Genomic DNA, 20,546 nt, shown 5'->3' with positions numbered 1-20,546 from the left:
GCAAAGGCCTCTCCCATTAATTTCAAATTATCCCGGTGCTGTGCTAACTCGCCAAGCTTTAGTAAAATGCAGATAGTAAAGCGTGAACCGCATGGCGCGTTTTTGCATGCGATTTGTGCGTGTCGGCGTTGCGAGCGCGATATTTTCACGCCCGCATCGACGATATCGCACCCGCGGCACCTTCTACCTCGGTCAGAAACTGACGCGCGACGCGCGCAGCAGTGGGAAGAGCTTGCCGACTTGCCCCAATGGGGAAGTGCGCGCCTCATGGAGGAAGTTTCGAAGCGCTCCAGATAGCCAGCTGGCTCAGACAGAGATGTTTAGGCTTACTACCCTGGCAGATATTGCATGGTCGTGTTCACTAGCGGCGCGGATGATGGTTTATAGTACCGTTTTCGCCCCCATTATAAGCTCCTTTACCGCACACGCAACTTCGTGTGTGCCTTGAGCAGCATTTTAGAGAGCTGTTAGAAGCAGTCGCTCGAGATCCCCACACCGCCGCCATATTGCCGCCGCCGGCCGCGCCGCACGCAGCATGCAGGTGTTCCGCGGCAGCATCAGCGCGCCTGTGGCGTGCGCGACGCATTTTCGCGAGCAGAAAACACTCCAAGATTCCCTCCTCCTCAACACTCGCGGCGTAAAGAGCCCGCCACATCGAGGAAGCTCGGCGAAGGCTTCGGCGCAAGATTGGTGCAGATTGCTTGAAATCAGAGTGTTTGTAGCAGGATGTAGCAGGATTTACCTCTCGGCGCAGTTAGGCGCAATTGGCGCAGCTATCACATCACTGGAGGCGGCCATTTTCCTTGCCCTTACTCAATCACCTACCCCCCAGATTATTTTATCTGACTCAAACTGCCATACGAAAGTACACAAAGGGTGTAATTTCCGTAGCAGCCCTCAAAATTCTTCTTCAGAATCCCCCTGCCCACCCCGTGATGTTGCTGTGGACTCCGGCCCACACCGGCGTAGGTTGTAATGAGACGGCACACCAGTACGCCCGAGCTTTGATATCCCGTTTCTTTTACGCCTAAACCCGGCATCCCCAAAATGTCCAACTTGATCCTTCTCACACACAAGGACATAACTCAACATTACCACCTTCCCCGAAGGAACCTACCTCCCCCCCAGCACCCTTCCCTTACTCCGCCGGCAGCGCACATGTGGCGGCTCTTACAAACCCACACTTTCCCACACGGCACTCTCCCTGTACACACCCACTCACACCAATTCGCCTTCCCCCACTGCACTTCATGTGGCGCACTGGACACACTCTTCCACTCCCTATGTAGTGTCGTGCCACCCCTTTTTCTCCTCCCACTGGGAGCAGGCTCTGGGGAGCTCTGACCTAGCAACCCAAAAAATCGTCACGGCCAGAACCCCAGACATCGCGGGGGCCAACCTACCCTGAACCCAATGTTAGATAAAGCGGCACTACTACTGCTACTGCCCTTTGACTTAACAAAATAAAATAAAACTGCATTAAACTTGCAATGTTTTTTTAAACTGCTTCTACGAATTTGGGAACAGCCAGAAGTTGTAGTGATAAGCTTTATTACAAGGAGTAGAGCCCTTACTTTCGGTTTGCACAGACTGGATACAAACTGCTGCACCCACTGCGGTGGCACGGTGGCTAAGGTGTGGTGCTGCAGAGCCCCGAGTTGGGAGGATTGATACCAGCCGCGGTGCCCGTTTGCCCGAGTTTGCTAGGATGCCAGAGTGTTGAGTTATCAGCACAAATTAAAGATGCCCGATGGTCTAAATCAATTCATAGCCTTCCATCACATTGTGCATTATACCCCAGTGTAGCTTCAGTGAGTTAACCTCCAATTTGGATTTGACTGTTGAACAAGCGCTAGCTGCTTCCAGTTAAAATTAGTGGTTGGCAGCTTCCCCTGACAATCTACTCTGTCAGAAGCAAGTGCACTACAGGAACGTGGTTATTCGTTTACTATTTGCACAAAAGTGCCCTTACATCAGTACTTAGCATCGTGGCTAATGTGCCCTTGAAGGGAATCTCATGGTATGAGTACAAAATCCTTACTCAAAACAACGCACTACTACAAGTTTGAGCTCTGTGCTTAAATGCTGGAATCCTAACCAGGCCACTAATTAAAGGTTGGTGTTTTGCATCAATGTACAGTGCAGTCCACTGGTAAAGAGAACACGAGAATTCATTTCCAACACCCATAATATGCACCCTAAAACACATGTGACCTCACATTGAGTGCCTTTGATAATGACGAGGGCCAAATTTTGAAGCCACACCCTCCTGCTTTTTGCACACCTCCGCGTTAGCTTTAGACAATGTTTTAAAGCACGCTGTTTTGTTCCCTTTAACACAGCCCATATGAGGAGAGAGACGATGGTTCAGAAACTTCAGACGAACATCAAAAGTATGTCAAACCTTCGCTTCAAGAACCAGCTAGCACCATTCACACATTGTGGAGTCATAACGCTCAGAAGCGAACAATACAGCAGCCTGCTGATTGCCCCCCCCCCCCCAAAAAAAATTGGCATGTGATTACAGTACTTTCTAATGCGATATTTGGGCGTAGCAGCAGCGCGCTGAGGCAGACTCACTCGTGGGTACTCTCGACAGCAGTGGTGATGAGCCTCTGCATCGGCGGCGCGAAGTGCATCACAGGAAAGGACCGTGACCGGCGTCTTAGGCAGGGACCGCACACCATCGTCATGCGTATGCCCCCTTCACGTTTTCGCCAGCGTTGCGCAGATGAGCGTCTCATGCGGACACAGCTTGCTGCACCCTCGCCCCCTACCCCACTGCACACTTTTGGAGAATACTGGCTCGCCACCACGGCGAACCCCCCTCCCCTCACAATTTCTCGACTCTCTTCCTTTGCTTTCTTTCATCGTTCACTTGTTCTTTCACTCCTTGGTCTTGCCTTCGTTCACTCGGTTACGCCGACAACGTGGCTCAACCCAGAGATGGCTGCCAAAGGGCTGCGTTCTAAAACTAGCGGCCTGTTATGCTCTTAAATGGCCAGGCAAAGCCGACTGAGAGAGAGACACATGGAGATTTAGAAAGAAAAAAAGAAAACACCAAACAACCTGCAACACCAAACATACCTGAAAAAATTTGGATCAGCGAACCAGTCTTGCACAACAATAACTGTGTGGCACACAGCCATCAGGAACGAAGCCATCTGCAGGGACTGTCAGGAATGAACAACAGGGGAAGAAGGCATGAGCCACAAGCGTGGCAATGGCGTCGCGATTCTAGGTGCAAGGCACCTTTGAGGGCAATATGACAGGGAACATGTACACGCCAAGCAAAGCAGCTGGCAGATCCACGTCAAGCACCAACGCCTGCACTTAGCACTAGTAGCTACCAAAGATAAGCATCCATGTAGCTACCAAAGATATGGGATCCATGTACTGAAATTCTTAGTCATCAACTCGAAATGATTCAAAACAACGCCACACGTTTCATTTTTTCTAACTATCAGTAAGCAGCCAGCATATCCGGAATGAAAAGTAACTTGGGTCTAACATCTCTGACGTCACGTCGCAGAACTGCACGGTTGTGCTTATTCCATAAAGTGTTCTCACACAACATGCTTCGCCACGCTTCACTTACTCCACCTTCATAGATATCTTTGCGTTTAGATCATATTCATAAAGTTGGAGTTCCTTCTTGCAACACTAAGGCCTTTTTTCATTCCTTCATTCCACATACCTCTAGCGACTGGAACCACCTTCCTTCTAATATTGCTACAATTAGCAACCTGGATTTGTTTCGTACTGCTGTGTCTAATATTATATTTTAGGCCATTTGTTTCTGTATAACGTTGCACTGATTTCTGTGAATTTCACTTGTCCAATGTATGTATTTTTTTTATCATATTTGCAATGAATGCCAAAAATTGTCACCCATGCAAACCTCAGCCGCACTTCTCTCGTCGCAACAGGAAGATTGCTACCTCGTTGACCCGTACAACTTTGTTTTGTAGAGGTTATAGCTACTTCTGTTCTGCTGTTTGTACTGAAGTTTCCTGATTTGTTGTAATGTGTTTACTTTTTTTTTTTTTGGCGAGAGTTTGCCTTACGGCATAACAGTTATATATACAACATCACATTTGTGTCACGCAGAAACGTAAGCAGAGACCGGTACTGCGGGCCCCAGATCCACCGCTGTAGATCAGGGGGTCTCCCAGGATGGAGCCCTGTGCCTCGGAGGTGTTGCAGGCGAGAGGTTTGCAGGGCAGGGCAGGTCCATAGAAGGTGGCTCATGTCGGCTACGGACGCAGGGACCGTACAAAAGGGACAGGTGTCCGCAAACGGTGAATGATAGCAGGCAGGCCAAGCGTGGGTCACTGCTGGGGATAAGGCCACCCCAACTCGAAGCCTCCGCAGCAGCACCTCCTCCCAGCGAGCGAGCCCACTGGGGAGGTCAGTTCCACGCGGTGGAAGTAAAGCACGCGTGGCGCAGCGGAGGCACTCCTTTTCCACCAGCAGTTCTTCTAGGGTGGACACTGGAAGAAGTGGTAGCGGCCGTGAAAGGTTTATACGGCAACAGGCGCGATCCGCCGCTATGTGGGCAGGAAGCATGTCCCGGCGAACCCACAAAACACGCACTGGGCATGGGTATGTGTCCAGGATCGCGTGAATACGTGCCGACATGCTGGTGCTACGCGCAACGCGACGTAAATCACGTATCGCTGTCGTTGAGTCCGTGTAAATTTCCAGTTTCACGCCGGTAGTTACTGTCGATGCAAGTGCTTGGAGACCATCCCGAATAGCAGTAAGTTCTGCCAACAGGCTTGGTAGAGGTCGGAGGGTCTCGTAGGCGCAGCTCTGGTTTAAGATTGGGTGAGAAGGACAAGCCAAGGCTGTGGTTACGAGGGAGTCGTGTGCCCCGGCGTCCACAAAAGCCTGCATGACTCGTGGTCGCGTCGCAGGCGCCCAGTGACCGACATGAAGTAGGGCTGCATCCGGAGGTTGATGAAGGCCAGAGGTTCGGACATGTAGCCTTGCCAGAGGCTTGTTGTCCGTCACCTGATGGTAGAGCAAGGGCGGCCTTGCGACGGAAAAGGCTGGCATCGTATTCAGCGGCTGGCCCATGTACGCGGACAGAGCTGCCGCCTCTGGAACCAGCCCACGTTTTAGCAGGCGTGCGGAACGACGCTGATGAATTAGTTCATCAAGCGTGTTTAGCTGGGCTTCGGCTTGTAGCGGTGGAATTGGTGTTATGCGAGGGAGGCCAGTAATGGTGCGCATGGCGGCCCTGTTGATGGCCTCAAGCCGAGCCCAGTCCGCTTGCGTCATGTGCTGGAACTGTGCCTGATACACAAGCCGTGGCTGTAGTACGGCGCACACTAGGAGACGGGAAATCGTCCAGCAGGCCCCGCCAGACTTCTGCGAGATGCGGCGAACGAGGTGGAGCATCTGTCCGGCTTTCTGTCGAGCAGATCGTAGCCACTGAGCTGCTGACCCTGATGACGATATTTCTAATCCTAGGACCCGAAGACGGCCAACCATGGGGATGTCGTTCCCATTCAGTTGCAGTGAAATGAGAGACACAGCAAGGAGGCGGCGGCCCCAAGCATTGGCCACGGGAAGTAATGCAGTCTTCTCTTGCGAGAGAGTGAGGCCCGCATACTCGCACCACCTTTGGCAGTCTGTTAGTGCTTGCTGGAGGCACCCACTCCCCTCTTCAATGCAATTGCCTTGAGGGTATTCAAAATAAAATAAATAAATAAAGAGAGAATCTTGTTGCCTTTTTGCCCTTTCCGTCCTGAGCACAAGACAAAACAACACCCCATTACGAATCGACTGTGCGTGTGTTGACACGGTGCATGGGCTTCAACAGTGCACAGCACGATAATGCACCTAGATGCTCTCCCACATAGCAGTGATGCTGGGTGGAGAAGACCAGTTGCTTCGCTGACTGACTAAAAATATGGCACGGCCAAAAATACAGCGCAGCCAGTGGCCATTGACTCATCGTGTCTCCGGCTCTGCAAGAGTGCTTTTGTTTGTGTGTGTTTGACTCTGGCATCCGTTGGACCCTCCTCTCACCCCTCTCTCCAGCACTGCATGTGCTGGCTATCACGAGACTCGTGGAGGGTGTTTTTGTGCGCTTCTGCTGCTTAGTGTCTTGCGCAACGTGCTGGACGCCTGTGGACCGTTGGGATTTTTGGTAATAAATTCTCACCCTTCTGCGAGCCGAGCCAGCACTTCATCGTTGGCATTGGAATGAGACGTTACCCTGCCTGAGTCATGTTGTAAGCATGCCAGCGGACTGCCTCCTGTGTCATCGCTGCTCTCTTCTCACCATGCATTAAACAAGTTAAGTTTTTGCTCTCAGCTCTTCATCATTTGGAACAGCTCCCCTCTCACCGCTCGCTCGCCATGCTACCACGACATGACGGAGGTGATTCTTGGATGCCCTCGCCAATGTAACAACACCCTCTTATCCCGTTCTGTGCTTGCTACTCAACAAGGCTATTCTGGTGGCCCTGCCATGTGATTTGTATGATAATGTCAGTGACTGTACAGCACACTGCACACTCCTTGTAACTCGGCACCCTTTTGGTTTACAAAAAGTAGGTGCAAACAGGCAAATAGAATTATTTTTCTTTTATTCCAGGGATTTCGCTCAAGGGAAGGGACCCTGCAGTGCTACCACAAACGTATTCACCACACACAAAACCCTAATATTACCAACAATTTTCCTTCAAAGTAATTAGCCTCATTCATGCGGCATAGCAGACAGGCACACAGCTCAAATATGGGCACTGGATATGTTCACCCTCCCTGATGCACTGTAGCATTAAAGCTCCTTCTCCACGATTGTGCTATGCTGGTTTCAGTGCCTGCCAGGAGCAACTATCACTAATAGTTACATCTTGGCACCATGCCCAAGACCCCTCTTTGCAGTTTCCCACTGCTCTGTCATGTCCATGTTCTCCATTCCTTGCTTGAAAACATCTTTTATTTCACCCCTCCACTTACTGTATTTACTTGAGAAATGAGCGCACTTTTCTACCCCAATACATTGGCAAGTACTCAAGGAACATAAGATGCGAGGTAAGCATTTCCTTTTTTTTTTTTCATTGCAATTTCAACTTTGCGTCCCCTCGCACATTAGCAGGAGCCACTTTTCTAACTTAGTCTGAACTTAGTCAGCAAATTTCACACTGCTGCAAAACGAAGTAGTGTAGATACACAGCCATGTGGTCAGTCTTGAATTCAATTACAGAAGGCACCTCTTTAAAGAAAAGGGGTCATAATTAGCTTCCACCATCCAATATAAGTCACTCAAAAATCACACAGAGAACTGTCAAATTATATGTACATAGTATGCCTGAAGAATTCATATATGAGAAGTTATCAACATTCACCCGTCACGAGTGCATTGCACTATCACCACTCCAGGGCTAATGCCTCGTGGCTTGACGCTGAAGAGGCTCAGATAACAGGCGCCGTGCCTGCCGTAGCAGTCAAAACATGCCAGCTGCATTCCAGAAAGTCAAGGGGTGGCGGCGTTCTGTACACCACCGTTTTTTCATGCATTCTCATGAATGACAATGACGGCAGCATTGATTATGCAAGATAAAAATTTTCAAATTTTTTTTGGCTAATGTAGGGGATGCATTGCTTATGCTAACAAGTCCAAAAGCTCCCCGTCTCTCTAGGTTGAGCCTGCTATCCCTCAGTACCCGAATATTCTATAACTCATGCAGACTTCATAAGCCAAATGCTGCTCCAGCCTATCCCCATCAAACTATTACCTTAACTCTTTCGCTACCGCAGAAAATTGACCAATTTTGGGGGGTCCAAGAAAACATTTTTTTTTCTGCTAAAAAATTATTTAGGCACTAATTGCAGGAGCACAAAATGCAGATTATTTAATGGCCTTTCCAATAACACCAGTTTTTTAAAGGTTTTCATATATCATAGTTGTGAAAAAAAATATCAAAATCAAAAGTTTTGTCAAGTTGTCGAAAAAAATGATAAAAAAGGAGTTGTGTATATCAAACCACCGGTAGTAGAAAAAAATTAGAATATACATTTTGCAGGGAAACATTTCAAAAACACACCCTAAAAAAAAATGTCGACTTGCGCGGAACAGTTTTTCAGATATAAAAAAAAATGTTAGCACGCACGGTGCTCGTGTCATGCGGTGAAGCCCAACCTCTAATTCAAACTGTGCAATTTTGGGTGGTTCCTTGGAATAAATCTGGCGGTTTGACGTTATCAGAGGCACCAATTTGCCCCCACATAACGTAAAAACATCTTGTCAATGGCTGACTTTGCATTTACAGCGAGCACAATATTTGGGACAAGCACGCGATGAAGAAAAAAACATGCATGAAGTTGAAAACGGAACGCCGTGGCTGATGTTTGTTGTCGTTCACGGTCAGTTATCTCTCAAAACATAAAGCTGAGCTTTATTATCATCTTCTTACTCGCAATTGTAGCCTTGCTCGCAAAAATGAGGTACGATGAGCTAGAATCGTCCCCTGCGATCTTTGGCCGAGTAGCAGTCGCGCGCTAAAAAAGATCAGCACAACGAGCCTCCTCTATTGCAGCGCCACCTAACATTTTTCAAATGAAACAGTACAAAAACTTATCAGAGACTCCGTCCGAATAGACAGTTCAACTAAGCAGCAACATTAGACACCCGGATATACCCTCGCATGAAAACGAAACTGGAAGGCGAACAGCTGGCAGTGTAAGGCCGGTTTGAAGCGCTGTCCTCGGCGGAACAGATATCTGGCGACTGGGTGTGACCTTTGACTTGCATCTGAAGTTCTTATCGCAGAAATCGGGTTAGGGTGGGGGGAAATGAGGAGCGGCGTGCTTTGTTCGAGGATCAGTCGCGGACGCTTCAGGCGCCATGGCAGTTAGCCTTGAAGTTGGGTAACTGCGTAGTTGCGCTAAATATGAATTTCGCGATGCAGAAACAAAACCGAAACTGTTGTAAACTGTTTGGGAATGGTCCTGGGGTAAGTAGAACTACCAGAGTACTTAGGACAACTTGCGCAAAGGCAATAAAACTGCCTAAAATCATAAAGTAGCTTTGCAACCAGGCACTGCTTGACATTTTCAGCCGATTTCTAGGATTATTACTGTCAGAGCGTGAACCTGACGATTGAAAATCGTTTGCTAGTTCCCCATTCACGCCCTGATAGCAAAAAACAAGCGCTGGTGCAGAGTAATTACGAGTGGCACGCATTCTTCGTTGGTAGCCTTGAGGCGCGATGACCACGCCCCTTTTCCACAACCAGGTGATTCAAAAGCGTGTCAAAAATCACGTTTCCGTTGCAAAAATGAAAACAAAACTGATTTTGAAAGGCCATTTTCTGATCTAACTCCGAACAGCTTTACTTGTTCGAGAAACGCCTGGAACGCTATGAAAAGGCGCTCCCAAAAGTATCGATCAAATTGATCGATTTTGATAGGCGCGGTAGCGAATGAGTTAAGGGCCAAAGCGCTCACAAAACTGGCACAAAAGAAGAACTGCCGTGTCATCTTTCTTCCTTCACCGTCCCTGTTTTGCGAGTGCTCTGACCACCAAGATGAATAACTACTAACTAGCCTAACTGACCGTTCTGCTGTAGCCTCTCCAAACTTGAAGAATAGAGGACAGGCCCTTACAAGTTAACACCAGCCATCAATGACATCTGCCATCAGTCGAGCAGTGCAAGAAACATGAGGAATTACAGGCAACAACTTGTACCCAGAGCTCACTGCTTCGATTTAAACAGATTAAACAAACTGGCTGCGCACTGTCAGAGATATCACATCAGCTTATAGTGCAGATGCAGTCATCAACATGGTGGGGGTGTCCCCAAGTGTGTCAGGGGAGGAGCAAAAGAGTATTCCTCAAGCTCACCTCCACCCACACAGTGCCATCTAGGCCAGCCACAACAAAAAGGAGAGGGAAGTAGTTTAAATTTTGAATTTAAAATTGCTTGTACATGTACGATATTGTCAGGGTTGGCGTGTCACATTTGAGGTAATGACGAATTTTCACGCACTACACGGCTGAAAGGAACAGGCAAGTAACCTCAAAACATTCCAGCTTGACACACCAAGGCACTACAAGCCTCCAAAGCTAGTCCATCGGGAGATGTGAAAGAGGGGACTTCACCTGCATGACATGGGCATTCTCAAGCGAGTGGAAGTCCCCACCACCAGGGGTCTTCTTCTCAAACTGGATCATATGGTCCATGACCGAGGCACTCATCACAGGCTGAAGAGGGGCAGGAAGGCACAGAGAAACAACACAGCATAAGCAGTAGGCAGTTCGAAGCCACCAACATTTGTGACCAACAGCTTGTAAGAGGCCAAGAGGGAGAAAGGTTATAGCAGGGTTTTTTTGTTTGTTTGTTTCCTTTTGCAGTTTTTAGACCAGCCTTTGGAGGCCTACATACAACTGCAACCTCCTTTAGAAATTCATTGCTTCCTGAATGAGATCCAGAGTAATCCCCACTATAACAATAAGGTTCCCCACAAGGAATACCTTGACAATCTAACTTCCGCCATTTTTTTTCCCCTTCTACCTTTCTCATTCTCTGCCATTCATTCTGCGAAAAAGTGGCTAGGGCATTCATGTAAAACAAAAGCTTTCCCTTACAGCCTCCTCTCATGTTTGATTCTGATGCTAAGGCTATTATTGCACACTGATGCAAAAGGAAAACTCAATCCCAGAGCAGTTATATTACACCAGAAAGAAGAGCATTTGACTTAGTTTCCAAAATGGTTTGCATATGTGTTGGTACTGGGATGCAAGAGAACCTTGCAAGCATGATGGACTTGTTGACACTGTAATCCAGAAACGTTTGCCACAGGAACTTCAATGGCGCAAAAGTATTTAAAGGCCAACTGCACTCAAATTTCACCTTGGCCAAATTTACTTTGAACATACAGTACGTACCACCAAACCAACTGGGACATGAGTGGTAGCCCTATCTAAAATAGCTTTTAAACGTTTAAAATAGCACCGTTGCAGGTGACGCTGCCCTTGCCGGTGGATTGCGCAAACAGCCATGAAGCGGAAGCGACATTGTGGCCGGCTGGGTGCTCGATACTCCGGCCAGCCAAGAGAACCGGTCAAGCTCCACTGGGCACGATTCTACTAGGGCTGCTGCGAACACGAACAATTGTGCGCATGTTTGGTCCAGCGGCTGGCCACTCGCTCCCTGGCTAGAATTTCACCTCAGCCTGGCTATAATTCTGAATTTAGGTTTCGAAGTTGCCAATATCTGATGGCTGTTTGCAGCGTGAATACGCAGTCACACTTCAGCTGTCCTATTTTGTACCTTGCAGTCTTTTTAGGCAGACTACCCGAAAATTAGGTTTTCAAGAGGTCGAAACACGGACAATTTGTAAGACTTGTAAATGTGCAAATACTTAAAAAAAAGAAACATGATCACCATTGTTAAGTGTTAAGGAATGCAAATTTCTACTTAATTTGTACATACAACCCAAAAAAGATCTAGCAGTCCTTTATATATATATATATATATATATATATATATATATATATATATATATATATATATATATAATGCCCGCCAGGTGGGTTCGGATCCCACCTGGCGGACATTTTATCTCCACTTTTTCTTTCCAAATGCTTTATCGGTTTCAATGACCTATCATATCCTCCCCTTTGCTTTCCGAGGTTTTCTTGACTGCCAAACTTTATTTCTGTCTTATATATATATATATATATATATATATGACAGAAATAAGAATTGGCAGTCAAGACAACCTCGGAAAGCAAAGGGGAGGATGTAGTACGTCAAGATAAAGAATTTGGAAAATAAGAAAGTGGAGAAAAAATGCCCGCCAGGTGGGATCCGAACCCACGACCTCCAGAATACCGGTCTGGTGCGATAACCACTACGCTACCGGCGGGGCTACTTTAGCCTCCACTTTCCGGGGTATTTATGTTCACGTGTTTTTGTTTCCTACGCTTGGGGGTGGTAGCCAGCGCCACTCGGACTACTCGGGGTGAAGGGGACCTTCTTTTTTTTTAACCCCCGGGCCGTGACTCGAGCGTCTACGACATGTCGAGAGTGGTCGACCAGCGTTGAACCCTCTTAAGCTAACCTTGGCACCAAGACTGCCAGAACAGAGGCCCTCGCTATGCATGTAGCGAATCAGAATAGGAAATGAGGGGCTCGTTGAAATAAGACAGAAATAAGAATTGGCAGTCAAGACAACCTCGGAAAGCAAAGGGGAGGATGTAGTACGTCAAGATAAAGAATTTGGAAAATAAGAAAGTGGAGAAAAAAAAAAAAAAGAAGGTCCCCTTCACCCCGAGTAGTCCGAGTTGCGCTGGCTACCACCCCCAAGCGTAGGAAACAAAAACACGTGAACATAAATACCCCGGAAAGTGGAGGCTAAAGTAGCCCCGCCGGTAGCGTAGTGGTTATCGCACCACACCGGTATTCTGGAGGTCGTGGGTTCGGATCCCACCTGGCGGGCATTTTTTCTCCACTTTCTTATTTTCCAAATTCTTTATCTTGACGTACTACATCCTCCCCTTTGCTTTCCGAGGTTGTCTTGACTGCCAATTCTTATTTCTGTCTTATTTCAACGAGCCCCTCATTTCCTATTCTGATTCGCTACATGCATAGCGAGGGCCTCTGTTCTGGCAGTCTTGGTGCCAAGGTTAGCTTAAGAGGGTTCAACGCTGGTCGACCACTCTCGACATGTCGTAGACGCTCGAGTCACGGCCCGGGGGTTAAAAAAAAAAGAAGGTCCCCTTCACCCCGAGTAGTCCGAGTGGCGCTGGCTACCACCCCCAAGCGTAGGAAACAAAAACACGTGAACATAAATACCCCGGAAAGTGGAGGCTAAAGTAGCCCCGCCGGTAGCGTAGTGGTTATCGCACCACACCGGTATTCTGGAGGTCGTGGGTTCGGATCCCACCTGGCGGGCATTTTTTCTCCACTTTCTTATTTTCCAAATTCTTTATCTTGACGTACTACATCCTCCCCTTTGCTTTCCGAGGTTGTCTTGACTGCCAATTCTTATTTCTGTCTTATTTCAACGAGCCCCTCATTTCCTATTCTGATTCGCTATATATATATATATATATATATATATATATATATATATATATTAGGGGTGTGCGAATATCAATTTTTTAATTTCGAAGCAAATTCGAATAATAAAAACAAAGTTCGAATCGAATCGAATATTTTTCGAATATTTTTCGAATACGAATACTTATGGTTGTTTGCAAAATTAATGTTTTCACCATCTAGAGACACAAAAACTGCAACTTTATTGCACAACAAATCGCACAAAGTAAAATTAGGAATTACACAATACCATTGAACTCAACAGATTAAGGTCTGCACTCACTTAAATGTTAACATGGAGAAAGGTTAACTGCTCGACATGTTCGGGGAGCAGTGACAACCTCCTGCTCGTCACCACTTTACCAGATATCGAAAACAGCCGCTCACTTGAGACACTAGTAGCTGGCATGCCCGAGCCCGTGCACATTGCCGCGCGCTGATACAGTAAAATCTTGATTATACTAATCTCGCGGGACTGCGAAAAATATTCGTATCATCCGAAATTCGTATGAACCAACACAGACCAAAAAATTTAGCGCTGAAAAAAGTTTTCGTTTATTTCTTTTCCTACTTTTGCGAGAAGAAATTCGTTATTTTTCTGCTTTTTTTAACCCCCGTATCGCAAAGCAGTCCTTTCTGGAGCACGTAAAGCTTCGCGCTCGTCTCCTCACTCGGTGTACCCAAGCTCGCTACACGCCGCAACAGCCAAGCGTGAACCGTATGGTGCGGTTTTGCACGCGATTCGCTCGCCTCGGCTCTGCGAGCGCTGTATTTTCACGCCCACATCGACGATTTCGCGCCCGCGGTAGCGCCTACCTCGGTCAGAAAATGACGCAGTACGCGCGCGGCAGAATGGAGGAGCCTGACTACTTGCGATGAGATCGAGACAGCCTGCTTGGCTCCGCCGAGACGGTTAGGCTTAGCACCCCGGCAAATATTTTATGGGCGCTTTCACTAGTGGCGCGGATGATGTTTTATAGTACCGTTATCGCATGAATTATCAGCTCCTTTACCGCACAAGCAACTTCATGTCTCCCTTGAGCCGCATTTTAAAGAGCGGTTAGAAGCGGTCGCTCGAGCGCCCGCGCCAAATCGCGGCTGGAGCCGACGCCATGTTGACGTCGCCGGCCGCGCCGCGCGCAGCGTGGGGGTGGTTTCGCGGCGGTGTCAGCGCGTTGGGCGTGCGCAGAGCGTTTTCGCGAGCAGAAAACAACAGCCCGGCCGTTTCTGGAGAAAGAGTGACAAACAGGGGAGCGAAAGCCGTCACTTGCTCGTTCAGCAGTCGGGTGCCTCGCCGGCTCGTTCGTACCTTCCGCCGGGCCGCGCAGGTCCGTTCGTAACAGCCGAAATTTTTCCCGTTGCAAACGATGCAATTTCGCCGGGACTTTTCGGAAATTCGTATCATCCCGAAATTCGCCCCCCCAGAATCGTATCAACGAGAGTCCACTGTAAATAACACCGATACAGACACGCTCTGATTTTTTTTTTTTTGTAGTTTTGGGTGGTTCGAATATTTCGAACAATAAAAGTGTCGTTCGAATCGAATCGAATACCAAAAAATTCGAATCGAATATTCGAAGTTTCGAATATTCGCACACCCCTAATATATATATATATATATATATATATATATATATATATATATATATATATATATATATATATATATGGGTTCGGTCCCCACTCTAGGTGCGTGTTTTTCTTTCTTTCTTTCTCACGTAATAATAATAAAAAAAATAATTATATATATATATATATATATATATATATATATATATATATATATATATATATATATATATATACATATATATATATATATATATATATACAGGGTGTCCCAGCTATCATGCACCAAGATTTAAAAAAAGAGTAAAGGCGTAACTCGAAGAAAACCTAGTGCATAATGTTCGCAGTACTGTGAAGAAGCGGAGAGTAATTTTTTCGTTAATGAGACTTAATTAACTAATTATAATTAATTATCTAACTCGAGAAATACTGTCCTAATTACTAAAGTGTCAATGAGGCACTTGTAGGTAACCACGAGGGGCATCTAACTGCGGTATTTTCAGCGATGAACTAATTGCGTACACATTTATTCTGACTGATAAAGAAAACCCGCGAAATATGAAAAAAACCACGTGACGGCGCCTCCGCGCGCACCGTAAAGCAACGCCCTCAAACAGGCTGCCTCTGAGTTAGCCAGAATGAAATAGACAAAAGAAAGAAAGAAGAAATCGCGACCGAGTTTGTTCCTTATCTGCACACGCGTCCTGCGAATCTTGCTGCTACTGCTCCTTCCATGCATGCTATTATCAAGGTGATGCGCTGTCTCTTCGGGCGGGTAACACGCAAAGCAGTTGCTTTCAATCAGCTTTGCTTGGGTACGCTGCTTCACAATGCGCGCGTAAGCGTCGTCACGTGGTATTTTTCATATTTCGCGGGTTTCCTTTATCAGTCAGAATAAATGAGTACGCAATTATTTCGTCGCTGAAAATAGCGCAGTTAGATGCCCCTCATGGTTACCTACAAGTGCCTCATTGACACTTTAGTGGTTAGGACAGCATTTTTCGAGTTAGATATTTAATTACAATTAATTAATTAAGTCTCATTAACAAAAAAATTACTCTACGCTTCTTCACAGTATGCAAACATTATGCACTAGGTTTTCTTCGAGTTACGCGACTTCTCTTTTTTTAAATCTTGGTGCATGATAGCTGGGACACCCTGTATATATATATATATATATATATATATATATATATATAAGCGTCAGTTTACGCAAAAAGTACCCTTAACTGGTACATCAATACTGCTCCACTCAAGAAAACTGAAAAGAAAACTATTAGCACAAGTATTGTCATACCCAAGAAAAGACAAGAGAAAGGGCTAGTTACACAGCCACTAAAAAAAATTGGGGCAACTTGCACTGGTGGTGCAAGGCTGGAGAAACAACAGAGCTGGCGACCCCTCTCCCTCCGTTGGAGACCTGGCTGTTGCACTTTGCATGCATTGCCAAACTTGCCGCTGGAAGTTCTTCATGACTAGCAGAACCGGATCGTTTTGTCCCCAGGCTTTCCCATCCCCCCAAAAGTGGACAACTTTAGCCTGCGCTAGAGCCTGTGGCCCCCAGCTTCGTGAACTCAGCATCTGTATTGCGAGCTGTTCTGTGCTTCCCCCAGGTGTGAACACACGTGAACTGGCGAGGAGAACAGCACACGAAAGATCCCACCATGAACGCTGGGCAGAGTGTTCTTGAAGGTCAAGCGTGCCAGCACGCGTGATGACGTCACAGCTAGGCGAGGCCTGGGTTCGCCTACGTGGCTGGGTGAAGGTCGTGCTGGATGGCGTGAGCCGGGGGAGTTTTAACAGCAGATCTGTTTAAGCCAAGTGTTATCCGTGCACCGCACCAAAAAACCTCGCGGAGCGATGATGTCACCTCGCGTTGCCTAGCGTCCCCTGGCGCAGCTGTGCATAGCTTTGAGCTCACTTTGCTAGCCTAGATATGCCTCTGCCGAGCCTCACCAGCGCCTGTCAAGCCGTGACATCACTGCACAACACATGGTATGAAGGTTCGTGTACAGCGGCGGTGTCCAGGCTTGTGCACGGGCTTGTGCCACACGAGGAGCTCGCAAAGGAAAAAAAAAACAAGCAAAAATACCAAGTGCACGTGAAAGCGCGCGTCATGAGGAGTGCCTGGCATCATCCAGCTCGACCTTCGAGAACACTCTGCCCAGTGTTTGTTTGTGGCATGATCTCTGGCATGCTGTTCTCCTTGCCAGTTCACGTGCGTTTGCGCCTGTAGTGGGGAGCACAGACGCCGAGTGCGCGAAGTCGGTTGCCACTGGTTCTAGCGCGTGCTAACGCGGTCCACTTTGGAAGAGATGTGAAAGCTTATGGACGAAACGAGTCGGGCCTGCCAGTCATGGAGAACTTTCCGCAGCAAGTTTCTAAATCCATGCGAGGCGCAACCGCCAACGAAGGGAGAGGGGCCACCAACTCTGCTGTTTCTCCAGCCTTGCACCCCTAGTGCAAACTGGGCCATTTTTGTTTCCTTGGTATTTCTTTGGAAATGCCAATGGACAAAGCTCGAGCTTAAAGAGCTCTGCTGTTAAAAAGCTTCAGAATTTCTAAGGTATGTTAGATAGCTATGCAGAGCACAGGCAAAACATGCATTCAGGTGCTGTGAGCAAAAAGTATTTGCACCTAAAGACTGGGGAAATTGCTCGCCAGTGTAGCTCTTGCAGTTCCTTTTCTGTCATTTCTGCCCACTGCTTGCATGTCGGCTAAGAAACATGTAATGATATGACAGCGCCAAGCGGATGCATATAACGATTCATATCAATCAAAAGGCCACCGTGATTGAGGATGCCGACTCAGGCACAAAGAAAATGACAACGGCAAAGAATTTTGGGCGTTGGCTGAGCTGAACGTTCAGTCGTTTGGTGCTTGATCAAGCGAAGCAATAACTGGCTCAATTTTTTACTCTTTGGGGTGCACAACAAAGGCTGCAACAAAGGCTACGAATGCAGTTCGTGGGTCATCATGCGGCTGGCCGCTACATCCGCTTCTGCTTACCCAGTGGCAAGCACACATCTTTTGGCGAATGATATGGCACGTAAAAACAGGAAATGTGAACAGTGAAGCATACTGTACTCCCCTTCAACTTTGTTGAACCAAGGTTTTTACTGCATTCAATCTCCGCTTTGAGCAGCCATTCCAGTTTTGACACACCTCTACTGATGATAAATTGCAGCCCATTTGTGACACACACAGTGATGTGTTCGGGACTCTACACACGCCTGTGGTGGCCCCAATGCAACACCGTTTTTTTGGTGACACTGCCATTACACACACCTAATATCGAAATTTCAGGGGTGCACCAGGTGTACCAGGCCAAGTTGTGACCCCGGATATCAACGATGAGGCAGAGATAATTAGAAGGAGAAGAATGGGGTGGAGTGCATTTGGCAGGCATTCTCAGATAATGAATGGGAACCTACCATTGTCCCTGAAGAAGAAAGTGTATGACAGCTGCATCTTACCAGTACTCGCCTACAGGGCAGAAACTTCGAGGCTCACTAAGAGGGTTCAACTTAAATTGAGGACGGCTCAGCGAGCAATGGAACGGAGGATGGTAGGTGTAACATTAAGGGACAAGAAGAGAGCAGAGTGGATCAGGGAACAAACGCGTGTTAAGGACATATTAGTAGAAATTAAGAAGAATAACTAGGTGTGGGAAGGGTATGTAACGCAAAGGCAAGGTAACCGTTGATCCTTAAGGGTAACAGAGTGGATCCCTAGAGAATGCAAACGTGGCAGGGGGCAGCAGAAAGTTAGATGGGCAGATGAGATCAAGATGTCTGCGGGGATAAATTGGTCGCTGTTAGCACAGGACCGGGATAATTGGAGATTAATGGGAGAGGCCTTTGCACTGCAGTGGGCTTAGATAGGCTGGTGGTGATGATGGTGATGTCCAGTCAGCCACAACAGCCTTGAATTCATGCGACTCAGTTAGGTAAGCAACGTTCTTACAAAGACCGAGAGGGGTGTTGTGGTTCCAGGCAGCACTTTCCCTGGTCCCAGCGACTGACCTGAGTGTCGAGCAAGATGGTTCTCTCCGGCGTGACATAAATGTCGACCCCCGTGGTACAGTGCTGTCCTAGCTCCCGCAATTCTCGGCTTTGTGGGCGGAACAGCTGCCTGCACAGATGCGCACGAAATAACAAGGCTTCATCAACAGCACCACAGTATTTGCGGTGTGCCAAGAACGAGAAAAAAAAAAAAAAAAGAACCATTACACCGCTTACAGGCTTCACTCCGAAGTGCTCCGAAACCTTTACAACCCTACATAAAGTTCCTGGCTTACATATTGCTTTTCTCATTCCCCCAACCATCAACATCCTCCGTTACATCTTCTGTGTCTGCTAGGTACCCTTAATTTGCATTCTAATTTATGCAGACCAATTTTATATTGAGACAAAGTCAAAATACACTTAGAAATCTGTTCAGATTGTCCCTACCTTGTTCAAAGGTAGTAGAAGACCGATGAACAAAACAACTAGTTTTCTGGCCCTCCAGGTCAGCACTGAACAATACAGAGTGCAGCCAACACCGGACAAGCTCACCTCCTTTGTGGGGACCACACTTCAAATTTGTGTTGATGGGTCACCAAGCGACTGTTTGGTGCATTACTTTTACAAGAGAACCTTACATGGCTCTGACAATGGCCCATGCTGCAGATCAAAAACCCACACATCGTAACACTGCTTCAAACACTACACAAATGATACGAACCAGCCAGAGATGTCGCTGGGATGTATTTAAAATAAAATCATAAAATAGTAGCTACCCAAAGAAGGGAACATTCGAATGGATAAGAAGGCACAGTTTATGCGTGCAAAGGGCATGTCCTTGGTGCAACCATATACGGCTATCTCAGTGCCCAATGAGACGGCTAATAAGTGCCGCATGAAGAACGTTACCAACAATGCCACTCAAACAACAGACAAGCACGCACAGAATAATAAAGTAAAACGATAACAAAGCAACAAACGTGAACAAATAATCATGAGCTTTATTTTGGAAAGCATGGTAACCTGGCACAGCAGACGACAGACGATTTGGCTAAGGCGTTGCGCTGCTGAGCACGAGGTCGCGGGTTCGATTCCCGGCCGCGGCGGCCACTTTTCTGATGGAGGCGAAAAGCAAAAACGCCCGTGTGTACGAGATTTCGGCGCACGATAAAGATCCCCAGGTGGTCAAAATTAATCCGGAGCCCTCCACTACGGCACGCCTCATCGCCTGCGTTGCGTCGGCGCGTTAAACCCCACAATCAATCAAAATCAACGACAGACGATTTGAAACCAGATGACTAATACTGACAACGATGAACCGTGGGAATACTTTATTATGATACGTATGAGCTCTTACGTAACTATTTATGGCCATCATAAACTATCGACAAAAGAGGTTTTCTGATCATCTGCTACCTCATTTGACTCCTTCTGACCATAAATCGCCATCGCACACCTCATTTTGCATATCCCAGGTGGCGACGTCGTTCCAAGATGAGCTTGCACGTCTAAATTGGCCACCATTTTGCCATAGGCGAAAATAGTTTTTATTTATTTTCAGAATAAACAAGTACCGTATTTTCCGGTCTATAAGTCGCACCTTTGTATAAGTCGCACCCCCCTCAAAATGACAGTTTTTCAAAAAAAAAAAAACATATATAAGTCGCACCGTTGTATAAGACGCACCGGTATATAAGCCGCACTTGTTAATTAGGTAAACTCATAGTGAATCAGATCGTTTGAAAGTGAGGCGAAAGTACATGGTTGTGGCGGCGGCCGCCTATTAACGGATCCCCCTGTAAGCAGGGCTAGACACGAGCATATAACATCCAAAGTCTAGACATAACTAACTTCTCAAAAATGGTTTATGGATACGATACACACAGATGGCATGTACTTACGGACG

At 47.1% G+C, this 20,546-nt stretch overlaps 1 protein-coding gene across 1 annotated transcript in view; it reads right to left on the bottom strand.

Moving 5' to 3' along the window:
- The window catches only part of LOC144178844 (nonsense-mediated mRNA decay factor SMG9-like), a 39,926-nt gene extending 25,442 nt beyond the window's left edge, over positions 1-14,484 (bottom strand). Inside the window, exons 1-3 of the mRNA XM_077706980.1 lie at positions 14,374-14,484; positions 10,121-10,222; positions 3,088-3,173 (exon numbers count right to left, since the gene is read on the bottom strand). Coding sequence (XP_077563106.1) covers positions 3,088-3,173; positions 10,121-10,222; positions 14,374-14,469 — 284 coding nt within the window. The 5' untranslated portion in view covers positions 14,470-14,484. The remainder of the gene's footprint in view (positions 1-3,087; positions 3,174-10,120; positions 10,223-14,373) is intronic.
- Positions 14,485-20,546: the final 6,062 nt, after the last annotated feature.

The sequence above is a fragment of the Haemaphysalis longicornis genome, unplaced genomic scaffold (assembly GCF_048455015.1).
Source record: "Haemaphysalis longicornis isolate Haplotype H1 unplaced genomic scaffold, Haemaphysalis longicornis Haplotype H1 scaffold_4, whole genome shotgun sequence".
Lineage (NCBI taxonomy): Eukaryota > Metazoa > Arthropoda > Arachnida > Ixodida > Ixodidae > Haemaphysalis > Haemaphysalis longicornis.
This window is presented reverse-complemented; position numbering and strand designations above follow the sequence as displayed.